This window comes from Molossus molossus, unplaced genomic scaffold (assembly GCF_014108415.1).
Source record: "Molossus molossus isolate mMolMol1 unplaced genomic scaffold, mMolMol1.p scaffold_m16_p_19, whole genome shotgun sequence".
Taxonomy (NCBI): domain Eukaryota; kingdom Metazoa; phylum Chordata; class Mammalia; order Chiroptera; family Molossidae; genus Molossus; species Molossus molossus.
Genome location: NW_023425354.1, coordinates 13,427,750 through 13,453,533, shown reverse-complemented (window position 1 = coordinate 13,453,533; position 25,784 = coordinate 13,427,750). Strand labels below are relative to the sequence as shown.

The 25,784-nt window shown below is 40.0% G+C and overlaps 1 protein-coding gene across 1 annotated transcript in view; it reads left to right on the top strand.

Annotated features, from left to right (window-relative positions):
* Window positions 1–25,784, top strand: part of TANC2 (tetratricopeptide repeat, ankyrin repeat and coiled-coil containing 2) — a 273,469-nt gene that overhangs the window by 198,901 nt on the left and 48,784 nt on the right. The window contains exons 11-12 of the mRNA XM_036268781.1: window positions 5,398–5,564; window positions 9,905–10,512. Coding sequence (XP_036124674.1) covers window positions 5,398–5,564; window positions 9,905–10,512 — 775 coding nt within the window. The remainder of the gene's footprint in view (window positions 1–5,397; window positions 5,565–9,904; window positions 10,513–25,784) is intronic.

Here is a 25,784-nt window from a genome sequence, read left to right as displayed (position 1 = left end):
ACTATGTGCAGGATCCGGCCTGGCCTGGCATTGGCTGGCTCATTTGCACCCTTCCTCAGTAAACTTTGCAGAAACCCCTCTCTGCACCGGGTACAGGACACACAAATTCATTTCTTTTTTTTTTTTTTTTGGTATGTGCCCCTAGCGGGTACCGAACCCGGGACTCTCTGATCCCCAGGCTGATGCTTCAACCGCTGAGCCAAACCAGCCAGAGCCTGTAAACTCTTTTAAAAGCTACTTAGATAGAGAATGTATTTAAATAACCTACAAAAATTTGCAAATGAACATGTAGGAGCATTCTTATAAAGCTGGTTGCATTTGAAAGGCACAGTCTAAAGGTCCCTTTAGGTCTTACCTTTTAAGCTGATTGATAATTGAAAAACTTTATCACTTACAAAGAAACAAGGAAATTTAGAAATAGTTCTCAGTGTTTTGCAATATTAGTACCATTTGGAAATTCCTTGTCTTTATTCATATAAATCCTGAAGAATATATTTTTAGATAAACATGTTATCCTTATTTCTTAATAGATGAAATCTTTTTTGTCACCTCATAGCACTTGTATTAAGAGGTGACTTCCAAGTAATTTCTTCTTTTTTTTTTTAATCTTTATTGTTGAATGTAAAATGTATTACAGATGTTCCACATTTTTCCCCCATTGACCCCCTCCTCCCCACTCCCGCCCCCCTCCTGCCTTTTCCCACACTATTGTCTGTGTCCATTGGTTATGCATATAAATTCTTTGGTTTGTTTCTTCTCACCCCCCCAACCCCTTTCCCTTTGAGGTTTGTCAGTCTAGCAATGAATTTGTACTTATTAATCCCTTCACCTTTTTCACCCATTCCCCCAGCCCCCCTCCCAACTGACAACCAACAAAATGTTCTCTGTATCTATGAGAATGTTTCTGTTCTACCTGTTCATTTTGTTTGTAGATTCCATTGTCGATAGATATGTATTCATTGCCATTTTGTTTGTTCATATATTTTATCTTTTTCTTCAAAAAGACCCTTCATCATTTCATATAATAACGTTTTGGGGGTGATGAACTCCTTTAACTTTTTCTTGTCTGGGAAAGTCTTTATATGGCCATCGAGTCTAAATGACAGCTTTGCAGGATAGAGTAATCTTGGTTGTAGGTTCTTGCTTTTCATCACTCTGAATATTTCTTGCCACTCCCTTCTGGCCTGCAAAGTTTCTTTTGAGAAATCAGCTGACAGCCTTATGGGAACTCCCTTGTAGGTAACTAGCTGCCTTTCTCTTGCTGCTTTTAAGATTCTCTCTTTGTCTTGAACCTTTTGCATTTTGATGATGATGTGTCTTGGTGTGGGCCTCTTGGGGTTCATCTTGTTTAGGACTCTCTGTGCTTCCTGGACTTGTATGTCTGTTTCCTTCACCAAGCTAGGAAAGTTTTCTGCCATTATTGTTTCAAACAGGTTTTCGATTTCTTGTTCTCTCTCTTCTCCTTCTGTCACCCCCCAAGATGTGAATGTTGGCACGCTTGAAGTTGTCCCAGAGGCTCCTTACACTGTCCTCATTTTTTTGGATTCTTTTTTCTTTTTGCTGTTCTGATTGGGCATTTTTTGCTTCCTTATATTCCAAATCAATGGTTTGCTCCTTGGATTTACGTACTCTATTATTGAAACTGTGTAAGTTATTCTTTATTTCAGTTAATGACTCCTTCAATTCTAACGGTGCATCCATGATTTCTGACTGGTCCTTTTTTATGCTCTTGAGGCCCTCACTAAGTTCACTGAGGCCAATCCTATGGTTAAGCAAGTGGCAACAGCTTGGGTGGGCCTGAAAGTTGGGCGGGGCGGGGCCTCAGGGAGTCAGCAGGGCGGGGCTACCAGTGTGAGCCAGGTTGCTGGAGTCCCAGATATGGCGACTGTCTGCCGCTCCAGGGAAGGACTCACCAAAGGAACAAAGGCCTCTGACAGCACGTTTGTCCCGGAGAAAGCCCCCTCTCCAGCCCTCGCTCCAGTGCCAAACAGCTCAGTTCTTCCCTGTATGTCTTTGGTGCCCCTGGAGCTGCCTCCCCTCCAAGCTTAGAGGGAGTGAGTCCAATAAGTTCATGCGCGGGCCCTTTGAGGAGCTGACTGGTGCTCCAGCCGCTTCAGCCCCCCTGAGCCTCAGTTCCCACTGGTTTTTCCTGCCAGAAGTTATGGGGATTCTCTTCCTGGCACTGGAACCCTGAGCGGGGCACCTGGTGTGGGATGGGGACCCGCTCAGTCCTCAGGAAGGACATTCCCAGCCATGGTATCCTCCTGATTTTTATCCGCCACACTTGGATGCGGGACCAGCCCGTTGCGCCTCGCGCCTCCTCCCTTCCTACCAGTCTGGATGTGGCTGCTGCTTTAATTCTGTAGTTGTAGGACTTCCATTCAGCTTGATTCCAGGTGGATTTGAATGATGGTTGTTCTGCAGTTTACTTGTAACTTTGATGTGGTTGTGAGAGGACACGATACCACGGTTACCTACGCCACCATCTTGACAGGAAGTCCCCAAGTAACTTCTTCAAAAGAAGAGAATCTTTTTGTATTTTTTATCCTCACCCAAGGGCATTTTTCTATTTTTTTGTTGTTGTTGTTGTTCAGATTGAGTGGGAGGGAGAGAGAGAGAAACATCAACGTGAAAGGGACACATCAAGTGGCTGCATCCTGCATGACCCAACCAGGGCCAGGGACAAACTGCAACCGAGGTACTTGCCCTTAGCAAGAACCAAACCCGGGTCTCTTTGGACCGCAGGCTGATGCTCTAACCACTGAGCCAAACCAGTCAGGGCAAAAGAAGAGAACCTTTAAAAAAAAAAAAAGCCAAGATTTAGAACAATATAATTATCTTAAGTGGGATACTTCTTTCTCTTTTTTTGATCCTCACCTGAGGACATTTTTCCATTTTTTGTTTTGATAGCGTGAGATGGAGAGAGAGAGAAACATCGACACGAAAGGGACACATCAAGTGGTTGCCACCCACACGACCCAACCAGGGCCGGGGACAAACTGCAGCCAAGGTACATGCCCTTAGCAGGAACCAAACCCAGGTCTCTCTGGACCACAGGCCGACACTCCAACTGCTGAGCCCAACCAGCCAGGGCGACACTTCTTTCTTTTTAAAGAAATGATATATTGACTACTTTACTCATGGAATGAGTAATATAATCTTACTGGGAATTTATGCAAATAAAAATTTAATTTTATTAGCCATTGAATTATTTTGTTCATTAAAACATCTAGATCATTTTAGAGCATGTTTTTGATCTTTATACTTAAGAATGTGTTTGAGCCCTGGCCGGGTTGGCTCAGGTTAGAGCGTCGGCCTGCGGTCCAGAGAGACCCAGGTTCAGTTCCCACTAAGGGCATGTACCTCTCTTGCAGTTTGTCCCCGGCCCTGGTTGGGTTGTGAGGGTGGCAACCACTTGATGTGTCCCTTTCACATCGATGTTTCTCTCTCTCTCTCTCTCCCACTCTATCTGAACAAAAGAAAAAAAAGAAAAAAGAATGTGTTTGAAATGTTTTTCCCAACGAAAATCTCAACAGGTGCATTATCATCAACCCTTTTCCTCCACTTGAAAATCATGACTTGCATATGAAGGAGCCTGGGTGAAGTTAAAGGAAGTATAATTGAAATGGTGGAGACAGTGGTGTGCTGGTAAATTTGTAACAACCATCTGTAGGAGGAGGGCTTATTAACATTTGCCAGTTTCTGTTGTATAAATAAATATTCCCACCTTGGCCAGTTTTAGGGTACCAGCTCTTGAAAATATTGCAGTGGGCTTTCCTGAACCAGTCAGGATGGCTCCAGCACACCACTGAGTGGGACCAGGTGATGGTGCTCAGTAACAAGGGATAGGACTATTATATCTGCCCTGCAGAATGTAATTAGACAATTCCTCTATAGAAATTAAAGACACAGTTATACTTAAGAGAGCCAAGGTCCTCAAAATCAAGAACATAAGAGCCCCAGTTATGTTGGTAAATCCCATTAGTCCCCAGCAACTTCTTACTCTTCCTTAATTCTTTGGACTCAAGAAAGGAATAATGTGTTTTCTCAGTACTACTTCATATAGAACGCTATTTCATTAATAATCATTGTTAATAGGGAGAACTGGCATCCTAGTTCATTTCTTTTCCTAAAAAGTCACCAGATGAAAGTAATAGTAAAAACTCTTCATAATTTGAAAACTGACTTATAGTACTTAGGGTATTGAAATTAAATTCCTTTATATAAAGTTTGTACTTTAGGGGGAAAATATAAAGTTTTATTAATCATGCAAAAGATCTACATATTTTCAAATGTGAAACCAAAATATGTAGTCATTCAGTTGATGTTCACTCTTTTAAAGGCTAGCAAAGACGACCTTGTACGCAAGTCCCTAAAGCTTTCCTTTCATCCCTAGCTTCATCTTTTTCCTCCACAAATAGAACCTGTTTCCCATTTCAGGCATCCAGTGACTTCTCTCTCTCTTCCCCCTGCCTTCCTTCCTTCAGAATCTATAAGGTCCTAGTACCAGGTAACTTTTATTTGTTGCTCAACTCATTTGAACTAAAATGTTCATTCAGCCTGGGGATTTTTTAATCTCTCATTGTTCATTGTAGTTTAAGAATCATTAAACATTTAATGAGAGTAGACGCCTGAAATCTACCAAGCCTTCTTCTGCAACTAAGCCCTAATGATAAACTGATTTTGTCAGTTTAGGATACAATAGAGTTCAGAAGGGAAGTGGACACAGACATGGCCGACTTCATGTGACTTCACCACTGGGAAGATTACACAAGGGTCTAGTCCCACTGAAGCTGATTTAGGGCTAGTCTAGGAGGCTACTAGTTCTACAAGAGCTTGTGATCCAACCTGCCTAGTTAAAATCTGTCTATTGGTTGGGATTCCTTTTCTCTGTTCCCCTGTCCCTTCCTTCACACTATGCATTCACAGGCAGTCCTGTATACTGCTTTGGACTTCAAGTTAAACCCCCCCCCCCCTTTTTTTTTAACTTCCCAAAGGATCATGTGATACTGTTCACTTTAATGCCATCAGAAAAAAAAATCAACACATTCTTTTCAGCTTTTTTAGGTATAAGAGAAAAATGAATTACCATGTACAAATTCTCGTAAATGCAATGCTCAAACTGTCTCACGTATGATAACATGGGAGAAATGATGATGATGATACATATATTTTATATATATGGGACAAAAGCTTTCACACCTGATGAAAATGAAATGAATTCACTAAATGAATTATTCTGTGTTTTTATAATAAATTATGTACCCTGAGCACTTAGTAAACAAACAAAAGACCTTTTCTAATACTTTTTCCCAAACAGATAGGTAATCAAAGACCCGGAAAGGACTCACTTATCCACTTGGTAATTATTAAGTCATTTTTTTCTTTCTATCTCAGAGAGAAAAATTCCAGATGAAGATTTCATCATCTTAATTGATGGATTAAATGAAGCAGAATTTCACAAACCGGATTATGGGGATACAATTGTATCATTTCTGAGTAAAATGATTGGAAAATTTCCTTCCTGGCTCAAACTAATTGTAACAGTTAGGACCAGTTTACAGGTATGTGTTTGCTTTTGGAACATAAATTATTTCCCTTAGAGAGTGCTTAAACTGAAAAAGTTCTAGGTCCTTGTTCCTTTAATGATGAGTTTTACTAAACTGCTACCATGTCCTAGAGCCCTAGCAAGAATAATTCCCTAAGAGCATATTTTGAGAGTAAGGATATGATCTAGAGAGAGCATTCTCTGGAAGTGACTCTTTTAGCTCAGATTCCCATTCCTATTGCTCTGGATAAGTTTTTATAAAGTGTCCTTCAAAATAGTATGAAAAGAAAGTGTCCATTTTTCTAGACATTGTCCTGAGGACAAATAACAATGCAAATAGAGTTTCTAACACTCTAATTTACTGTTTGATTTTTGTTGTATATTTTTTATCATTTAATACCATGCTAAAGTCGATACAATCTATAGTGTAGAGTCAGATTTTCTAGTTCCTCCTTCTTCTTCTACTTGAACAACTTTTCTATAGCATGATGGTGGACTTCTATGTGCCTTCCTCTAGGAACTATTGGCAATATTAATGTTTGAGATTAAATTTACTACAACTAGGAGATCAGATTTCCTTTTAATTACCTCCCTGTTCATTCACTGATCACTTAATGGGCAGGACAAAGGACTAGGAATGTGGAACTGAGCCTGTAAAGATAAATGGTCTAAAGATAAATAACCCCACCTTCTCTTCTATTCTCACTGTAGCTGAGTTGGTATCTCCCATTCTTTACATATCTATACTTGATTTGGAACAGGGTTTCTCAACCTTTTCCCCCTAACAACTATCTTTTTGTAGAACATTAAAATATTTTGATGAACATTAAATTTTCACATATTATACACCTATCCCACTATAGCAGGTCCTCAAATGACATTGTTCGATGTCGTTTTGCTATAACACTGATGAGATGCCATAGGAACTTAATTCTTGTTTGTATCAATTAGCCTATGGTAAAATTGGTTTCGTTATATGTTGTTTTGCTTAAAATTGCAGAACCTATTGACGAAGTTAAGTGAGGACTCATTTAACTGTATTTTGATACAACCCCCTCATAACAATTGCTAATATACAGAAAGTAATCTTAGCTTCCCTCCTTTTTCCTCCTCCCAGGCACTTAGTATCATTCCTGTATATTAACCAATTAGCTTTACTGCCCTCTCTGATAAAAACTATAATTCTAATCCTGGCCAGCACCTTGCAGATATTTTTTATTTTATTTTATTATTATTTTTTTAATTCTCACCCAAAGATATTTTCACAAATATCTTCAGATGGGGGAGGGGGGAGAGAAACATCTATGTGACAGGGACACATCGATTGGTTGCCTCCCGCACGACCCTGACCAGAGCAGGGGGTGAACTGCAACCAAGGTATGTGCCCTTGGCTGGAATTGAACCCGCAACTCTTTGGTCCATAGGCCGACGCTCTAACTGCTGAACAAAACCGGCCAGAACCAGATATTTGTTATTAATCTCAAAGTAATTTGGATTAAAGGATGTGGATGAAATCAACATAAATGCACCTTTACAAATAAAAATACATAATCTACCATGATTGGTCAGTAGCTTGATGGTTACGGATGAAGGATGAATAAAAGAAACTTCCAGGAACACAATCTCTAACTAGTTTTACAAAATATATGCTTAGGCCTGGCTGGTGTAGCTCAGTGGTTGGGCATCGACCCATGCACCAAGAGGTTGCCGGTTCAATTCTGGTCAGGGCATATGCCTAGGTTGTGGGCCCAATCCCCAGTGGGGGGCATGCAGGAGGCAGCCAATCGATGTTCTCTCTCATCTATGTTTCTATCTCTCTCTCTCTCTCCCCCTTTCTTTCTCTTTAAAATCAGTAAAGGAAAAAAAAATTTTTAATGTATGCTTAGGAAATGTTATCCTCATTTATATTTTTACATAATGCCACATGTAATCTCAAGAGACATTTTAAGTATGAGTTGGTAGAGCACATGACTTTAATCTTTCAGCTATGCCAAAGAACAGGAAAAGTATTATACATATTAATCTACAAAGTCCAAATTTCAGTGTCTTTATAAACTTCCCAGCTACTTCATTCACTTCGACCAGGAATTTTTTTTTTTTTCATTCTCACCTGAGGATATTTTGCTATTTATCTTTAGATAGAGTAGAAGGGGGTGGGGGGGGGGGAGAGAGAGAGAATATCAGCGTGAAAGAGACGCATCAGTTGGTTGCCTCTCGCATGACCCTGACCAGGGCCGGGACCGAACCGCAACCGAGGTACATGCCCTTGACTGGAATTGAACCCTTGACTCTTTGGTCTGCAGGCTGATGCTCTAACCACTGAGCAAAACTGGCCACGACTCAACCAGAAATTTTTTTAAATTATTTTTATTCAGCTCTGACAATGAAATACTTTATAGGTGTTAAAAAATGAGCCCTCATATTGATTATTCATTATTTCCACAAACATTTCTTAAGTTCTTCAGGTGTATCAGGCACTTTCTAGGAGTTAAGGCTACAACAATGAACAAGACAGACAATTTCCCTGCCCTCATAAAGCTTATATTCTAGTGAGGAACACAAACAATAAATAAGTAAAAAATTAATCATACATATATTAAAAGTATAGGTAATGTTAGTGTTGTGAAGGCAAATAAAATAAAGGGATAAATGGGGGTGATAATTATTTTAGGTGGGGCAGATAGGAAAGGCCTCTTTAAGGAGCCTTGTAAAGTGATGAGATCTGGTTTACCTTTTTAAAAGATTTCTTTGGCTGCTGGCTGTGTAGATAATAGGCTAGAGGTGTCAAGAATGGAAGCTGGTGAAAGGTGATGGTGGCTTAGATTAGAATGGTGATGGTGGAGACTCTGTAAAGTCATATTTGGATAAAATTTTGAAGGAGAATCAAAAGGACTTAATGATGGGTTGAATGTGGATGTGAGCAAGAGAGAAGATTCAAAAATGAATCGTGGGGTTTTTGTGAGCAACTGGGTAAATGCTGGAATGCAGAAAGATCACAGATAACTCCTACAATGTGGTCATAGGATTGGTGGTAATACTGTTTATTAACGTGGGAAGGTTTTGTGGAGGAGGTCAAAATTCAGCAGTTCTGATTTGGTCACATTAGGTTTATCTATGAAACATCCAAGTATAAATGTTTAATAGACAGAGATAAAAGATGAGAGCTCAGGGGAGATGACTAAGCTGGAAACAAAGTTGGGCGTTATCTGCATAGAGATGATATTTAGAACTACAGAACCAAATTAACTATTCTAGGGAGTGAGTGGCTAGGTAAAAGAAAAGAGTGAAGACCTGAGCCCATGTGGATTGAGAAATGAAAGAGGAGCCAGCAAAAAAAACCTGGGTTAGGAGTAGCCATTGTGCTAAGAGAAAACTAGGGAAACATACAATAGTATATATTAGCAAATTGCAGACGTGACTCAAGGAAACAGGTGTGATCCCCTGTGTCAAATACTGCTGCTGAGAGGTGGAGGAAGGTGAGAACTGCAACTTGATTATTGGATTTGGCAAGGTGAAGATTATTGATGACTTTGACAAAACCATTTCAGTGAATGATGGTGCTGAAACCTGATTGCAATAAATGAAGGAGATAACCGGAAGGGAAGAATTAGACACAGTACATAGAGAAAACTTTTATGTGAAGGTTTAATAAAAAATGGGAACAGGTATAAGATTGTAGCTAGAGGGAGGAATTACAGGGTAATTTGTCTGTGATCCAATAGAGGAGAAGAAATTGATGTCAGGAAAGAGAGTGGATATTCACAGGAGCAAAGTCTGTAGGCAGATGAGAAAAGGTGAAATCCAGATCATAGAAGTCACCACAAAGCCCTATCACCTTTCCCCAATATATTGTCCAGGCTGATCACCAAGATACCAAGCTTTCCACTATTACAAGTATTCCTTTGGGCAAAGGCATTTTCAAAAGGTCTACATTAAAATGCATCACTTTATTTGGAGGGTTAGAAAGCCACATTTTTATATGGCGTTCTTTGAATCCTTGTGCATTTCTCTTACTTTAATATTATGCCATGGCTTGCACAGAAAAACTACAACAGAAAAGTTATATGGCACTCCATTTTCTATTTATTTTAGGAGTTTTATTTAGAATATTGACCATTAAGTCACTCCTAAAGTATCCTTTATGAAGAACCATAAAAAATTATCTTAAGTCTAATATTAGGAAGAGTGTTCCTCCTGTGTAACTAATTTGTTTTAATCTATGCATACTAATACTTGATTATGTTTTCTTTAGCCATGCAGAAGTTGAGAATAAATTTCTGGACCCCATAGTTTATCATAAGAGTTAGGGGAAACTGAAGGTCTTTCTGTCTCTCTCTCTCTCTTCATCTGTTTTAGGAAATTACCAAGCTGCTGCCTTTCCATAGGATTTTTTTGGATCGACTAGAAGAGAATGAAGCCATAGACCAGGACCTGCAGGCTTACATCCTGCATCGGATACACAGCAGCTCAGAGATCCAGAATAACATTTCACTTAATGGCAAAATGGACAATACAACATTTGGCAAACTCAGTTCTCATCTCAAGACCCTCAGTCAAGGGTCCTATTTATACCTGAAACTCACATTTGACCTCATAGAGAAAGGCTATCTAGTATTAAAGAGCTCTAGCTACAAAGTAGTTCCTGTTTCACTCTCTGAGGTTTATTTGCTCCAGTGCAATATGAAGTTCCCAACCCAGTCTTCCTTTGACCGGGTGATGCCTCTCCTGAATGTGGCAGTGGCCTCTCTCCACCCACTGACTGATGAACATATCTTCCAGGCCATCAATGCTGGTAGCATTGAAGGCACACTAGAATGGGAGGACTTTCAGCAGAGAATGGAGAACCTCTCCATGTTTCTAATCAAGCGCAGAGACATGACTCGTATGTTTGTACATCCTTCTTTTCGAGAATGGCTTATCTGGAGAGAAGAAGGAGAGAAAACCAAATTTCTCTGTGATCCCAGGTAAGCCATAATCTGTAATAAGCAATTCTGAGCCTATTTTGTCTTTACTGCATGGAGCATGGGTATTGAAAGCAATGAAAAGTATTCTCCATTGAACATTTCACATAAAGGAAATATCTGTTTCTTCTCTAGACAAGGCTATAGTGAGATTAACTAATTTATTTTCTCACAATGTTATTTCCTTGGGATTCAAAATCTGCATAGTATGCAGAATGCTCCCATATATTCCTATATTTTCCTAAATAATTTTCTCTGATCACACTAGTGATCCCAGGCTATAATTTATTTAGCCATTTAACAGACTTCCTCAGTGTTCTTCAGATATAAAGAAAGAATTCATATATTTTTCATCTCTTTGACTTAGAGTAGAACCATTTAAAAATTGTGATTGCCCTTTTAAAAGCCACACCATTATTAAAGTCACCAGTGACTAACCTCCATAAAGCCCAGCTAGTGCTCAGATTTACACTGGAAAATTGAATCTTAAATCTCATAGCTGAAAAAGACTGGTGACCAACTAAAGAGATCAGTTGGTCTAGCCACTTTACCTTTAGATAAATAAGGTGTCATTATTCCTGTTTTACTATAAAGGCCTTAAGATTTTGAATCACTTGCCCAACATCATCAAGTTAATAGGTGGGAGAAAGGAGGAGGGACTAGAAGAGGGATGGCAAATATATGGTATATTCCACCACTCCCCTGTCCTTTGTCCATGACAGATAGCACTGATTTACCCCATCACTCTTTCCTGATGAACTTGACCCTGACTTAAGAATCTTTATCAGTTCAACAAACCAAACTAAATATGAAACTTTCCCATTCTCTTGGGTAGACTAGATCTCTAGCATCCGAGTGGTGTGTTCTTTCTACTCCTCCACATTACCTTTTGAAAAGAAAGTTGTATTTTTTTTGTGGTTTTTTTTTTTTTTATCATCACCCAAGGACATTTTTGCATTTATCTTCAGATAGAGCGGGAAGGAGAGAGGAAGGGAGAGAGAGAGGAACGTCAATGCAAGAGAGACATACGAGTGGCTGCCACCCACACGGCCCCAACGGGGCCGGGGACAAACTGCAACCGAGGTACGTGCCCTTAACAGGAACCGAACCCAGGACACTCTGGTCCACAGGCTGACGCTCCAATCGCTGAACCAAACTGGCCAGAGCGAAAGTTGTAGTTTTCAAAAGCAGGTATATTCTTGATTTCCTGGAAACAAAGAAGACACCAACAACATAGATGGCAAAAGCAGAACTTGTTCTGTCTCAAAAAGAAGATAGGCCACATTCGACCATGCCTCCCACTGTGACTCATCAGAGACTAAACCTCTCTGGCCATGCTGAGGTTTAATTACTCTCCTGGCATGTAAAATTTGTTCCAGGTTCTGATGATGATATCAAGCCAAGCAGTAGGTGTCCTAGTATTTCCCCTCAGAGGTGGACTTAAAGAAACAGACTAGTGGAAAGTACATGAACTTTTGAGTCAGATTCCCTGCATAGAAATCTTATCTCTTCTAGGAACTGTGACCTTTGGAAAGTTACATGTTTCTGACAGTTTTCTTATCTACATAAAAGAGAGAATAACTCCTAAAGTTGTTGAGAATTAAGTGAGGTCATGTTGTAAGTATAATGCCTAGAATGGTACGTAGTACTTACAAAGTGTTTAGGAAATGTCCTTTTTCCTTCCTTCTCTTTGTAGTAATGGACACTTCAGGTTCAATCCTATGGCTAATTGAATAGGTAGCAATAGTCTTCTGCTATTAGCATTTTGGGGCACAGGATTTAAACAAACAAAAACTGATTTGGAGTCTCTTCTGTGAATTGTATGTCATTCCCAAGTGGGATTTTTATTATAAACCCCACTAGTACTGCTACCGATGCTTAACACATAGAGTTGACAACCAAAAATGTAAGAAAAAGAGACCAATCTAGAATTGCCTATAAACACTTTGAAATCAGTTTCCAGAGAAACTTTGCTAGCTGATCCGTTCTTTCATCCTGAAACATCTGAGTATTGAAAGCTATTGTTCAAAGTAGCCAGACTACCATTGAATTAACAGTATCCTTACAACAAATGAAACCCTCAGGAACTTCCAAAAGAGAAAATGTGGTATTTATGCAGCCATATCATGACTTTACAGTCTTACCAGCTCAATATTGTTTATAACTAGGAGATTTTCAACAACAGGCTGATAGACCGAGACAAGAAGAGCAAACACTTCTAACTTCAAATACTGTGTACAGGCACACCTCAAAGATATTGCAGATTCAGTTTCAGCCCACCACAATAAAGCGAGTTATTATCTTTCTGTTGGTGGAGGGTCTTGTTTTCAGTTTGTTAAAATAACAGCATCAGTGGAGCTCAATAACATGAAGCACAATAAAACGAGGTGTACCTGTAGTCTGTTGCCTGGTGATTGAATAACACTCGGGGCTGCTGAGAGATCATCATATATCACTTAATGGCAGAGAATAAAATAGTAGAACCAAGAGTTATCACAAAAGCTTCCTTACATTTTATTTCAGTTGGAATTCAGTCTTCTACACAGCACTGTCTGGCACCAGCTTTGTTACTAAAGTATTGATCTCAGAGCTTGAGGCCCCATGGGTCAATGAGATGGAAATTCACTAAGAATTTAATGCTGTTGGCAAAGCCCAAGGTGGCCTTTCAAAGAAGCTGGCTGTAATTGCTTTCCATTTCAGGCAAGTCTGATTAGTACAGCTCTCTCCAAGCAGGGTTTGTCTTTGTGGCCTTCAGCTTCTACTTCCTGTGTACATCGTTTCCCCCCTCTGTTCTCTACTTTCTCTCCAGTTTCTCTCTATAGCATCTAATGTATCTCAGTAGACCAGGGGAGACCAATTTGATGCCTCTGAAATCACACTAGGTAGGCTAGTGCCTAACATACATATCTCTGTGTAAGGAGAACTTTCAGAGGCAAAGGAACATCTCTGTCTCTTCTAGTCCATTCTTCTGGCTTTCAACTGAACTTGTTGACCTTATTAGGGCATTAGACAGAGATGAGAATATTCTACTGAAGCCAAAAGTAGTTGATCTTCATCAGAAATAGGCCACCCAGGGAGATGCTTCTGCTAGGTTAGAGAGAGTCAGTGATCTGAGGATGGTACTAGAAAGAGGAAATAGCAGGGACAGAGGTCAGTGCTGCAATTGAGACAGTTTTCTTCATTTTAAGTGTCAGACTTCCTTTTGTCCCAGAATCAGGGCAGAGAATTGACACCCCAGAGAGAATGACCTAATGTTGCATAGACATGTAACTGTCACAGAGAGAGATGAGTTATAGATGTCTTTTCTTGGCTTGTTAATAGCTGTGTGTGTGTGTGTATTTATCAAACTATAAGCAAAGTGGCACTCAAAAGTCTTTTATTACATCAAAACTTGTAAGATTTTGGATTTGCATTCTACAAAGAAGTATGCCCCTTGAAGCTCTCACAAACCTGAGACCTCACCACATTATTCTGCTTTTTATTTCCCACTATTCATCACTGTCATACTCTGAAATTAATCTGTCCTATAATTTTATTCCCTCGGGCACTGAGATATCAGATTAACTCACTAATGAACTAATCTCTGCTGTTATGCTAATGAGAGGGAGGTAGAAAATCCATTTGAAGCAACCTATGCATTTTAAGTAAAGCTTTTGAGAGAAATCACGAGCCTGTTATCTAACCTGTTAATGACTTTGCTAGTTGAAATTTCAGGCTTATAGAGTAGACAATTGGGGACCTCCAGCCTAATGGTAATGTCTAGTTTTGGTTTTTGTTGGTAATGTCTAGTTTTTAAAGCCTTGTGGTGCTGCTTAATATTTCTCAATAGTTTTAGACTATCCTTGAATGAATCCTCACTCTATTTTTCTATTTCCTTTCCTCGCTATCTATTTTCACAGTACAATGAACCCTTGATTTTGCGGACCTCGATTTAACAGACAAAATTTTCAGTCCAGATGTCATATTAAATTAACAGGTTATTTTTTTGTTATTAATTCATTGATATTTTAAAGTTTAGCAAATAGACCATATTTTGGAAAAAACACTAGCAATTTCATGATATAAATAAATATTACATATCTACAACTGTAGTCTACATATTTAAATCCAAGAGTCATCGCTCATAAACAATGTTTGGTAAATGATTAGCATATGATCACACATCTCTCGCAGTAATTGGTTCTGTTGTCTCATAGTGTGACTTTCTATAGCAGTTTTAACGTGGTGACTGGTAAAGGCACACATTTGTGGACCTATTCAGTATAAGTTTAAAATTACTGTAATACATATAGAAAACTTTTCTGTGACATTAAACTTTTCATACTTACTTAATTTTAATTACACAAACGTGTCTACATAAGTAAAAACAGGTAAACTATTTTGTCAATTTTTTTTTTTTTTTTTATCCTCACCCGAGGACATTTTTTCGATATTTTGTTCAGATAGAGTGGGAGGGAGAGAGAGAGAGAGAGAAACATCGACGTGAAAGGGACACATCCACATCGAGTGGTCGCCACCCACACGACCCAACCAGGGCCAGGGACAAACTGCAACCAAGGTACATGCCCTTAGCGGGAACCGAACCCGGGTCTCTCCAGACCTCAGGCCAATGCTCTAACCGCTGAGCCAAACCGGCCAGGGCTAATTTGTCAATTTTTTAACATATGCATTCGGAAAACCTAATTTATTATATAATAGACTTTTGGCTTTAACAGATATCTCCTCTTCCCAATTAGTCTGTTATATCGAGGTTTTATTGTATCTAATCTCCCCTTCCCTAGTAATAGCTTGCAGATCAACATATATATGTATAAATGACAATATATGGGTATGGTTTTAATGCATAGATTAGAAGACTCAGCAACCTTATTTTTAACTGTTTGAATAAAACACATAAAACTTGTGAACTTTTTAAAATAAGTACTGAGCTGCTACAACCTGAAGTTGTGATTTGGAAGCCTAATTTGAGTTGTCCTGATTTCCTCAAACTAAGAAGCAAATTTTATGGTGGGTGAAAAAGGGAAAAGGCTACACAAATCTTATTTATACCTATGAGGATAGTTGAGTACCTACTTGATTCTTTGTGAACAGAGTTGATATAATAAATGGTCTATTGAGATTTTTTTCTAATTATTTTTGCCATGTTAGTAGGTGAATTACTCATTGGAGACTTGATTCTCCAAATCTGCCACAAAGCACAGTGTCAGAGAAGAAGAAGTTTAAGATAAAAAGAGGGCATTCTTTCTACAAAGAGAAACTCATTCTTTGCCATGGACCTGTTCAGCCTGGCTCTTGTAGAATACGTGGGTCTGAAATGACCACAAAATGGTGAATTGCAGGGTTGTGGTGATTTTGTTTGTTTGATTTTTTTTTAATTCAAGCATGAGCCTCCAGGCCAGATGACTTTTTTTTTTTATCCTCACCCAAGGACATTTTTGCATTTTTCTTCAGATAGAGCGGGAAGGAGAGAGGGAGGAAGAGAGAGAGAAACATCGATGTGAGAGAGACACATCAACTGGCTGCCACCCATACAACTCCATAGGGCCGGGGACAAAGTGCAACCGAGGTATGTGCCCTTAGTGGGAACCAAACCCAGGACTCTGGTCCGCATGCCAACGCTCTAACCGCTGAGCAGAACAGCCAGGGCCAGGCCAGATGACATTTAACCTTACCCACACTGAAGCACAAATCCTTAAGATGGGTTATGGGTTCCGCTTTCTTTTTTTTTTTTGTTCAGATAGAGTGGGAGGAAGAGAGAGAGACTAACATTGATGTGAAAGGGACACATTGTGTAGTGGTTGCCACCTACACAACCCAACCAGGGCCAGGGACAAACTGCAACCGAGGTACGTGCCCTTAGCGGGAACCAAACCTGGGTCTTTCTGGACCGCAGGCCGACGCTCTAACCACTGAGCCAAACCAGCCAGGGCAAACTTTTCCTTTTTCAAAACCAAAATTAAATTTGGAAAAAGCTGGTAATCAGATATCTTCCTCAACACATTTAAAACTGAGAACTACTACTTCTTACTGGCATAGAAACTCATGTGGAGTTTGCTAAGTTAATAAGTATGCAGAGAAATAATTCTGCTTATAAGATGGAGAGAGAGCATCATTTTATGACTTGACAGGCATGCAAGAATCAACTAATAAAAACAGAAAGGACTTGTATTCGCCTATATGGGTTGATTTTGCTATGAGAAAGTAAAAGTGTATGTTTAAAAATGTATATATAAATTATGTGGATATGGATATAGACGTGTGTATACAGGGTAGGACAAAAGTAGATTTACAGTTGTGAGTATGTGCAACAGTTTATTCTTATACTATTATTTATTATTGTATTATTTTCCATACAAACAACTGTAAACCTACTGTTGCCCCACCGTGTGTGTGTGTGTGTGTGTGTGTGTGTGTGTGTGTAGCAAATACTGGTTAAAACAACTTCATCTAAAAATGGGGAGAAGTAGAGCAGATGGTTAAGGGAAATTTTTGGTATAGTAGCCCCCCTCTTATTTATGTGGATTATGGTTCAAGACCCCTAATGGGTGCTTGAGACTGGATAGTACCAAACCCTATACATAACTATGTTTTTTCCTACACATACACCCCTATGATAAAGTTTAACTTATAAGTTAGGCAAAGTAAGAGATTGACAACAATAACTAATAATAAAATAGAACAATTATAGCAATATACTATATTAAAAGTTGTGTGAATGTGGTGTGTGTGTCTCTGATAACCGAGATGGCTATTAAGTGACTAACAAGCAGGTAGCGTATACAGGGTGGATACAGTGGACCATGGGATTATTCACATTGTTAGGCCAAGACAGAACTATATGGCATAAAATTTTATCATGCTGCTCAGAACAGCATGCAATTTAAAATTTATGAATTGTTTATTTCTGGAATTTTCCATTTAATATTTTCAGAGTGGTTGATCACAGGTAACTGAAACCATGGAAAGTAAAAACCCCAGATAAGGGGAGAGTAATGTACTGAAAGTTGCATAGGAAATAGAGGCCAATTTGTCCTGTTTAATGGGTCTCTGAAGCAACACTAGCTGAATGAAAAGATGGGAACTCCATAGGCTTTCCTAAGTTGTCAAAGTAAGATTAATCACACAGCAATCAGGAGTTATCGCCAGCTTAGTGGGACATGACGTTTTGTGAGTAGAGCAACTTACTCTTCTTGTCTCTACAGACTTTCAAAAGCAGATAGATCTCCACATTGGGTAAAATCAATTCTAATAGTCTTCTACTATTCTCTCCACCAATAGAACCCACAGCTATGAGACATGTATTCGCTATAGCATATCTAGTTGGTTCTACCACCCAAATTTTACTTGTATGTATCCACTTATTTCCATCTCTACTTACCACATCCTAGGCTTTCATGTGGACTGCTTTAGTCTTCTAATTGGTCTCCCCTTCAATCCATTTCACCAGCAGCCAAAGTGATTTTTTAAAACACAAATCAGACCATGTAACCTCCTAAAATCTGTCAACAGTTTCTTGTTGCAAGTAGAATAATATCAAAGACAGATTTTTCAAAGCCCTGTATTACAAAGATAGCTTCTGCCTACCTCTCTAAATTGAGCTTCTTCATTCTCCCTCTTGTGCACAATTTCCTGGTCATAATTGGTCATCTGCCAGTTCCTCCTTCCCACCTCTGGGCCTTTGCACTTAACAGTTCCCTCCATCTGGAACTTACTTTCCCTTGCTCATTAGATGGCAAAATTTCTTACGCTTCCTTCAGATCTCGGCTTAAATGCCACTTCCTCAGAGAGACTTCCACTTGTCACCTTATCTAAGTAAGTTTCTCCTGGTTTTCTTTATCATAGCAACCTTTTTACTTTCTAACACTTATCACAATCTATTATTAATTTACTATATATGAATATTCCTTTCTTTACTTTTCCCTCTAGAATATCAGTGAGCTCAAGTGAGGACAAGAACATTTTCTATCATGCTCACCTTGGTCTTCCTAATGATTAGTAGAGTGCCTGGCACACAGAGAGCACTCAGTAAATATTTTTTTAAATAAGGAATGAATTAGTGAACAAAAGAATAGTAAGTGGTACTAATTTCAAGTTTGCAACTGAAAATATTCAAGCCACTCTTCTCACAGTTCAAAATACAGTGTCTTTTGTTCACTCTGTTACGATGTATCAGGAATAAGCAAAGACATGCGTTTCAGCAAGCATTCAATGAACATTTATTACATAATATATTCAAGGTTCTGTGTTAAGCACTGCAGGGGATACAAATGTGAATAAGATAGATCTGTCTACTAGGACTTTCAGCTTAGTGGTTTTAACAGACACGTTTATAACTAGCTATAATTCAGGGCAGAGCACTGTATAGTGGTATAAACAAAGAACTGAGGAACATGGAGGAGGAGAGAAGTAATAAATCTTCCTGTGCCTTCTGTTGGTGTTTCAAACTGTGACAGTTCAGTGGACTCATAGTTCTTCTGCCTCATGAAGCCCTGCCAGCTGCCTAAAGACTTCAGTGTCGAAGGAGGGGCATCCATTTTTCTAAGGCTGTGGTGCATTAACAGAGCAAAAGGGCAAAGTGGGAGAAAGCAGTGAATCGCTCTGAAATCTCTGTTTAGCCCTGGCCGGTTTGGCTCAGCGGTTGGAGCATCGGCCTGCAGTCTGGAGAGACCCGGGTTCGGTTCCTGCTAAGGGCACGTACCTCGGTTGCAGTTTGTCCCCGGCCCTGGTTGGGTCGTGTGGGTGGCGACCACTCGATGTGTCCCTTTCACATCGATGTTTCTCTCTCTAGCTCTCCCTTCCACTCTATCTGAACAAAATATAAAAAACAAAAAAAAATGTCCTCGGGTGAGGATAAAAAATAAATAAATGAAATCTCTGTTTAAAAAGAAATAACGCGCCAGGTCAAGATGGCAGCATTGGTAAACGCTGTATCAAGTCCTCCCACAACCACATCAGTGTTACAACTAAACTACAGAACAACCATCATTCAAAACCACCTGAGATCAAGCTGAATGGAAGTCCTAAAACTACGGAGTTAAAGAAGCAGCCACATCCAGACTGGTAGGAGGGGCGGGGGCATGACAGGCAGGTCCCACACTCACATGTGACGGATAAAAATCAGGAGGACACTTCGGCTGGGAAGGTCCTCCCTGAGGACTGAGGAGTCCCCATCCTACACCAGGTGCCCCGCTCAGGGTTCCAGTGCCAGGAAGAGAATCCTCATAACTTCTGGCTGGAAAAACCAGCAGGAACTGAGGCTCAGGGAGGCTGAGGCAGCTGGAGCCCCAGGCAGCTTCTTAAAGGGTCCGGGCACGGACTTATCATACTCACTCCCTCTAAGCTTGGAGGGGAGGTAGCTTGAGGGGCACCAGAGACATACAGGGAAGAACTGAGCTGTTTGGCACTGGAGCGAGGGCTGGAGAGGGGGCTTTCTCCGGGACAGACGTGCTGTCAGAGGCCTTTGTTCCTTTGGTGAGCCCTTCCCTGGAGCGGCAGACAGTCTCCATATCTGGGACTCCAGCAACCTGGCTCACACTGGTAGCCCCGCCCTGCTGACTCCCTGAGGCCCCGCCCCGCCCAACTTTTAGGCCCACCCAAGCTGTTGCCACCTGCTTAACCATAGGATTGGCCAGTCTTGGATCCTGCTTCAGGTTTTTCCTAAATTCTTTCAAACGAGCAGCATCTGGTCTCAAATAGCCCCATACCTCTCGTTAAGTCATACACTGAAACAAACACAGGGAGGCAGCCAAAATGAGGAGACAAAGAAACAGGTCCCAAATGAAAGAACAGAACAAAACCCCAAGAAAAGAACTAAGTGAAATGGAGATAAAGCAACCTAACAGATGCTGAGTTCAAAATACTGCTTATAAGGATGCTCAATGAACTTAGTGAGGGCCTCAGGAGCATAAAAAAGGACCAGTCAGAAATGATGGATGCACAGTCAGAAATGAAGGAGGCATTAACGGAAATAAAGAATAATTTACACAGATTCAATAGTAGAGTACATAAATCCAAGAAGCAAACCATTGATTTGGAATAAAAGGAAGCAAAAAACGCCCAATCAGAACAGCAAAAAGAAAAAAGAATCCAAAAAAATAAGAATAGTGTAAGGAACCTCTGGGACAACTTCAAGTGTGCCAACATTCGCATCTTGGGGGTGCCAGAAGGAGAAGAGAGAGAACAAGAAATCGAAAACCTGTTTGAAACAATAATGGCAGAAAACTTTCCTAGCTTGGTGAAGGAAACAGACATACAAGTCCAGGAAGCACAGAGAGTCCCAAACAAGATGAACCCCAAGAGGCCCACACCAAGACACATCATCATCAAAATGCAAAATGTTCAAGACAAAGAATCTTAAAAGCAGCAAGAGAAAAGCAGTTAGTTACCTACAAGGGAGTTCCCATAAGGCTGTCAGCTGATTTCTCAAAAGAAACTTTGCAGGCCAGAAGGGAGTGGCAAGAAATATTCAGAGAGATGAAAAGCAAGAACCTACAACCAAGATTACTCTATCCTACAAAGCTATCATTTAGACTCGATGGCCGTATAAAGAGTTTCCCAGACAAGAAAAAGTTAAAGGAGTTCATCACCCCCAAACCGTTATTATATGAAATGATGAAGGGCCTTTTTGAAGAAAAAGATAAAATATATGAACAAACAAAATGGCAATGAATACATATCTATCGACAATGGCATCTGCAAACAAAATGAACAGGTAGAACAGAAACATTCTCATAGATACAGAGAACATTTTGTTGGTTGCCAGATGGGAGGGGGTTGGGGAAGTGGGTGAAAAAGGTGAAGAGATTAATAAGTACAAATTCATTGCTAGACTGACAAACCTCAAAGGGAAAGGGGTTGGGGGGAGGGAAGAAATAAACCAAAGAATTTATATGCATAACCAATAGACAGAGACAACAGTGTGGGAAAAGGCAGGAGGGGGGCGGGAGTGGGGAGGAGGGGGTCAATGGGGGGAAAATGAGGAACATCTGTAATACATTCAACAATAAAGGTTAAAAAAAAGTAAATAAATATAAAAAAATAAAAAATAAAATGAAATAATGCTGTTCCACTCATTTCTACAAAGGTAGATCTTAGGCATACTTTACTTATAGTCTGCTACATACAGTTTACTTTCATCAGACTTTTTTATTTCCACATGGACTAAGAAACAGTAAAACAAGCTGACTAGAAGCATATTTTGTATTCAGGTTCCAAGAGAAAGCCTGAGAAAAACACACCAAAACAGTTGCTGACTGATAAGCTAAAGAGGAAGGAAAGAATTTTTGCAAAGATGTGTGGATATCATTTGCTGAGAACTGATAGCAACAAGCAGACTGTAAGGCAGCAATCACTGAAGTTTAACTGAAGGCAGAGTTTTTCAAATGAGAAGTGAAAAAGATCAGGATTGTCAATCTATTCTCCATATTTGAGTCCTAGTCACACTCATTTCACAGATGAGCAATGGCAACAGAAATGCCTGCAAATTCAAGGGTGAACTGGATAGTGAATTGGAAAGTGAATCTAGAAGTCCTTGTGTTGCTCTTCCTGGAACCCATCTGCTTAGCATTTATTCGTTCATGAAATGTTTATTAAACTTCTATCCTACACCAAGGGCTATGCTATACACTAGAGCAGCTGCTCTCAACCTGTGGGTCACGACCCCTTTGGGGGTTGAACGACCCTTTCATAGGGGTCGCCTAAGACCATTGGAAAACACGTATTTCTGATGGTTTTAGGAACCGAGACACCAGTCCTCTATCCATCTCCAGGTGGGTCCGCCCACATGCAATAAACCCACACACAACATGAGGAACTGTATTAAAGGTCGCAACATTAGGAAGGTTGAGAACCACTGCGCTAGAAGAACTTAGGTAAATAAGACACCCCCAGCCTTAAAGCCATTGCCTTCTAAAGTGAAGTCAGACCCTTAGTAACCAACAATAGGGCCATAGTACAAAATACCATAGGAACTTGGACAAAGAGGAAATAACTTTGGAGAAGAAGTGACACTGAGTTCAGACTTAAAGGTTGAGTTGATTCTATTAAGTAACATTGGAGTGGGAGAGCACTGTAGGCAGGCCCAACATGGTAATGGCAGGAGCAGAAGCAAATGTAAAGATATGAAGTGCCTTTAGGGAATTGTGAAAGGCTATGATTAGACATTAAGATACATGGTCAGAAAAAAAGATATGAGTGTCACGAGGAAAAAAACCTTGAATAATGCCATGTTTAAGACCTTACAGTTTATTCTGCAGATAATAAAGAATCTCTATAACTTTGAGGAGGCAGAGATAATGTTCAGATAACTCAACTCTGATGATGTGAAAAATGGCTCTGACAAGTGGTATGTAGAAGATAGGTTGAAGGAGAAGAGGGACTTCAGGGATACTGGTTATAATATAGCAAGTCCAGATAAGAAATGCCAAGACCTAAAATGTGAAAATAGAGAGCAAGGTATCTATGGAAGAGACATTTTGGAGATACTCAAGAGCACTTGGTCTTTTGCGTGTGTGTGTGTATGTGGAAGGGAAGGGTGGAGAGATCAAAAATAACTTCAGCACTTACCTTGAGTGGTGGAGGATAGTAAAGCTAGTGACCAACATAGAGCATTCTGAATGGAGGAAGGGTTCTAGCATGAGCAAAGGCAGGAGGAGGAACAGGCTGTACGAAGAAGGTGAATCCTATTTTGAATATGTTTATAATGAACTGTCTCCAAGAGAAGATGCACAAATATATTTAGACATGTGACTTTGGAAAATAGAAAAAGGGAAAGTTCAGGCATGGAGTTATGGATTTGGGAGTTATCAGCAAATCACTGACAGTAGAAGCCATAGGACTAAACAAGATCACCTAAGTTAAAAGTATAAAGCGGGAAGTTTAAATAACAGAATAGTTATATTTAAATGCCAGAATAAAACGATGAACCAGCCCTAGCCGGTTTGGCTCAGCGGTTAGAGCATCGGCCTGTGGTCCGGAGAGACCCGGGTTCGGTTCCCACTAAGGGCATGTACTTCAGTTGCAGTTTGTCCCTGGCCCTGGTTGGTCGTGCGGGTGGCAGTCACTCGATGTGTCCCTTTCACGTCGATGTTTCTCTCTCTCTCTCTTCCTCTCTCTCCCTCCCACTCTATCTGTACAAAAAATGGAAAAAAAATATCCTCGGGTGAGGATAAAAAAAAACAAAAAACGATGAACCGAATAATAATTTACAAGGGTAATAATAGAGTTAGAAGGAGAAACAAAAGACCGTAAGGTCATGGAAGTCAAAGATTTTTCTGAGCCAGGTCTGAGGTGATGAATAATTTCTGCCTGTGTTCCATTAACCAGAACTCAGTCACATGACCTTCTGAATGTGAATGCAAGGTCCCTGGCAAAGGAACCACTTGACAACAGCACTTGACTGGGCAAGGAAACACAAATCTTTTGCAGGCAGCTGTCCATCTCTGCCCCATGATTCTGATCTCATTAGGTGTAATTTCCCACACTTACCTCTATAATATAAAGATATTTCACAGCAGCATGCATTATTTCAGCTCAGATTATAAGATAAACAAGATAGGCTTTAGATTGCCAGCAATCCCTTGCCAGTTGGCTATGACTATATCACTTTATCACATCTGAGCACCACACAGAGGAATATCAAAACGCCTCAGTGTTGTTTCTCTGAAATACTGAAGTGTTATATATCGAGTTTGTCATTCCAAGAGCTAATAAAATCTATGTGACTACACATTGGTGACTACAACTAGAACAATGGATAAAACATCCATGCTAGAAATATTTGAGTCCATCTGTTAGCATGTTTCAGTGCTACAAATAGAAACTTTAAGACTAGCTATCTCCCTGGGGGGCTAAGTGAAGATCTAAGAAAAACAAACATAGTGCCATTGTATGTTTTGTATAAAACAAGTTTTTCAACTTCCAAACTATTAAATGGGTGGTGGGGAAAGGAGGATTCTTGCTTTAGAAAGGGTTTTTTTTCTGTAAGAGACTTAATAGCTCTCAACTCTTGAGGTGTAGGGAAACAAGATCATCATGAAGGGTAGCTCCTCACTGCCTTGTAATCCATAGTTGTCCAAGGATGAGTGTCACTTGTCCGCCATAATCCACAAGGAGGGACTGCAAATGAGAATGGAGGTAGGATCTATCCTCCATTATTCTGGATACTACCTCCTCTGCCTCTTGTCAGAGCATGTATATTATAGATCCAGGATAGAGGATAGGGGATAGGGGACAGGGGACAGTGCTGGGGAAAGAATCTTCATCTGACCTGTGAATGATTCTCTCCCAAAATATTTAAAATCAGACATACTTCAATTTTTTTTTTTTTTTTTTATCCTCGTCTGAGGACATTTTTGCATTCATCTTCAGATAGAGCGAGAGAGAGAGAGAGAAAGACAGACATCGATGTGAGAGAGACACATTGACTGGCTGCCACCCACACGACCCCAGCCAGAGCTGGGGACAAACTGCAACCTAGGTACGTGCCCTTAGCGGGAACTGAACCCAGGTCTCTCTGGACCATGGGCCGACACACTAACCACTGAGCCAAACCAGCTAGGGCAAATCAGACTTACTTTGAATGTAAGGCTTAATATCCTCCTGATAACTTCTGGTCTATGTGAGAAATTTATATTCTTCCTGTTAGCTTAACTTTTACCTTATTTCTTAGGGACTGGTTAGTTTTGCCCTTATCACCCCTCTCTGCCTAAAGTATCACTACCAAGTTCCCCTGCATTGACTCAACAATGAATGGCACCTAAACCCAATAATTTTTTCCCTATCCTTGGATTTTCCTTTTGGCTCTAAAGGTGATGGGATTAAGGTATAGAGGGGCAAAGATCTGGGTTAAGGACAGGGTATCACATTTCACCCTGCACACATTAAAGATTTGAGTGTTTAAAGTTGTTATGGTTAATGTTCATTTCTTTAGTTTAGCACTCTGCTAGTTACTATGGAGGATATAAAATACATTTTATTTAACATTTCTTACTTAATTTTCACCAGCATCCTGGGAAGTAGGTATTACTATCCCTGTCTTACAGAAAGGTTAAATAGATTATCCATAGTTATAAAGCTTTTAAGTGACAGAAGTAGGATTTGAACATAGGTCTGTTTGATTTTTGGTTCAGCGATGAAGAGGCAGCCCTATGAATGCAGACAGGGCAATCTGCAGGGTGACTTAATCACAAAGTGATCTCATTGTATAAGCTATGCTGAAATCATTCTTTGCCCTCACCATGGCCCCCTGTTGGTCTTTATAATCACATATGAATCCA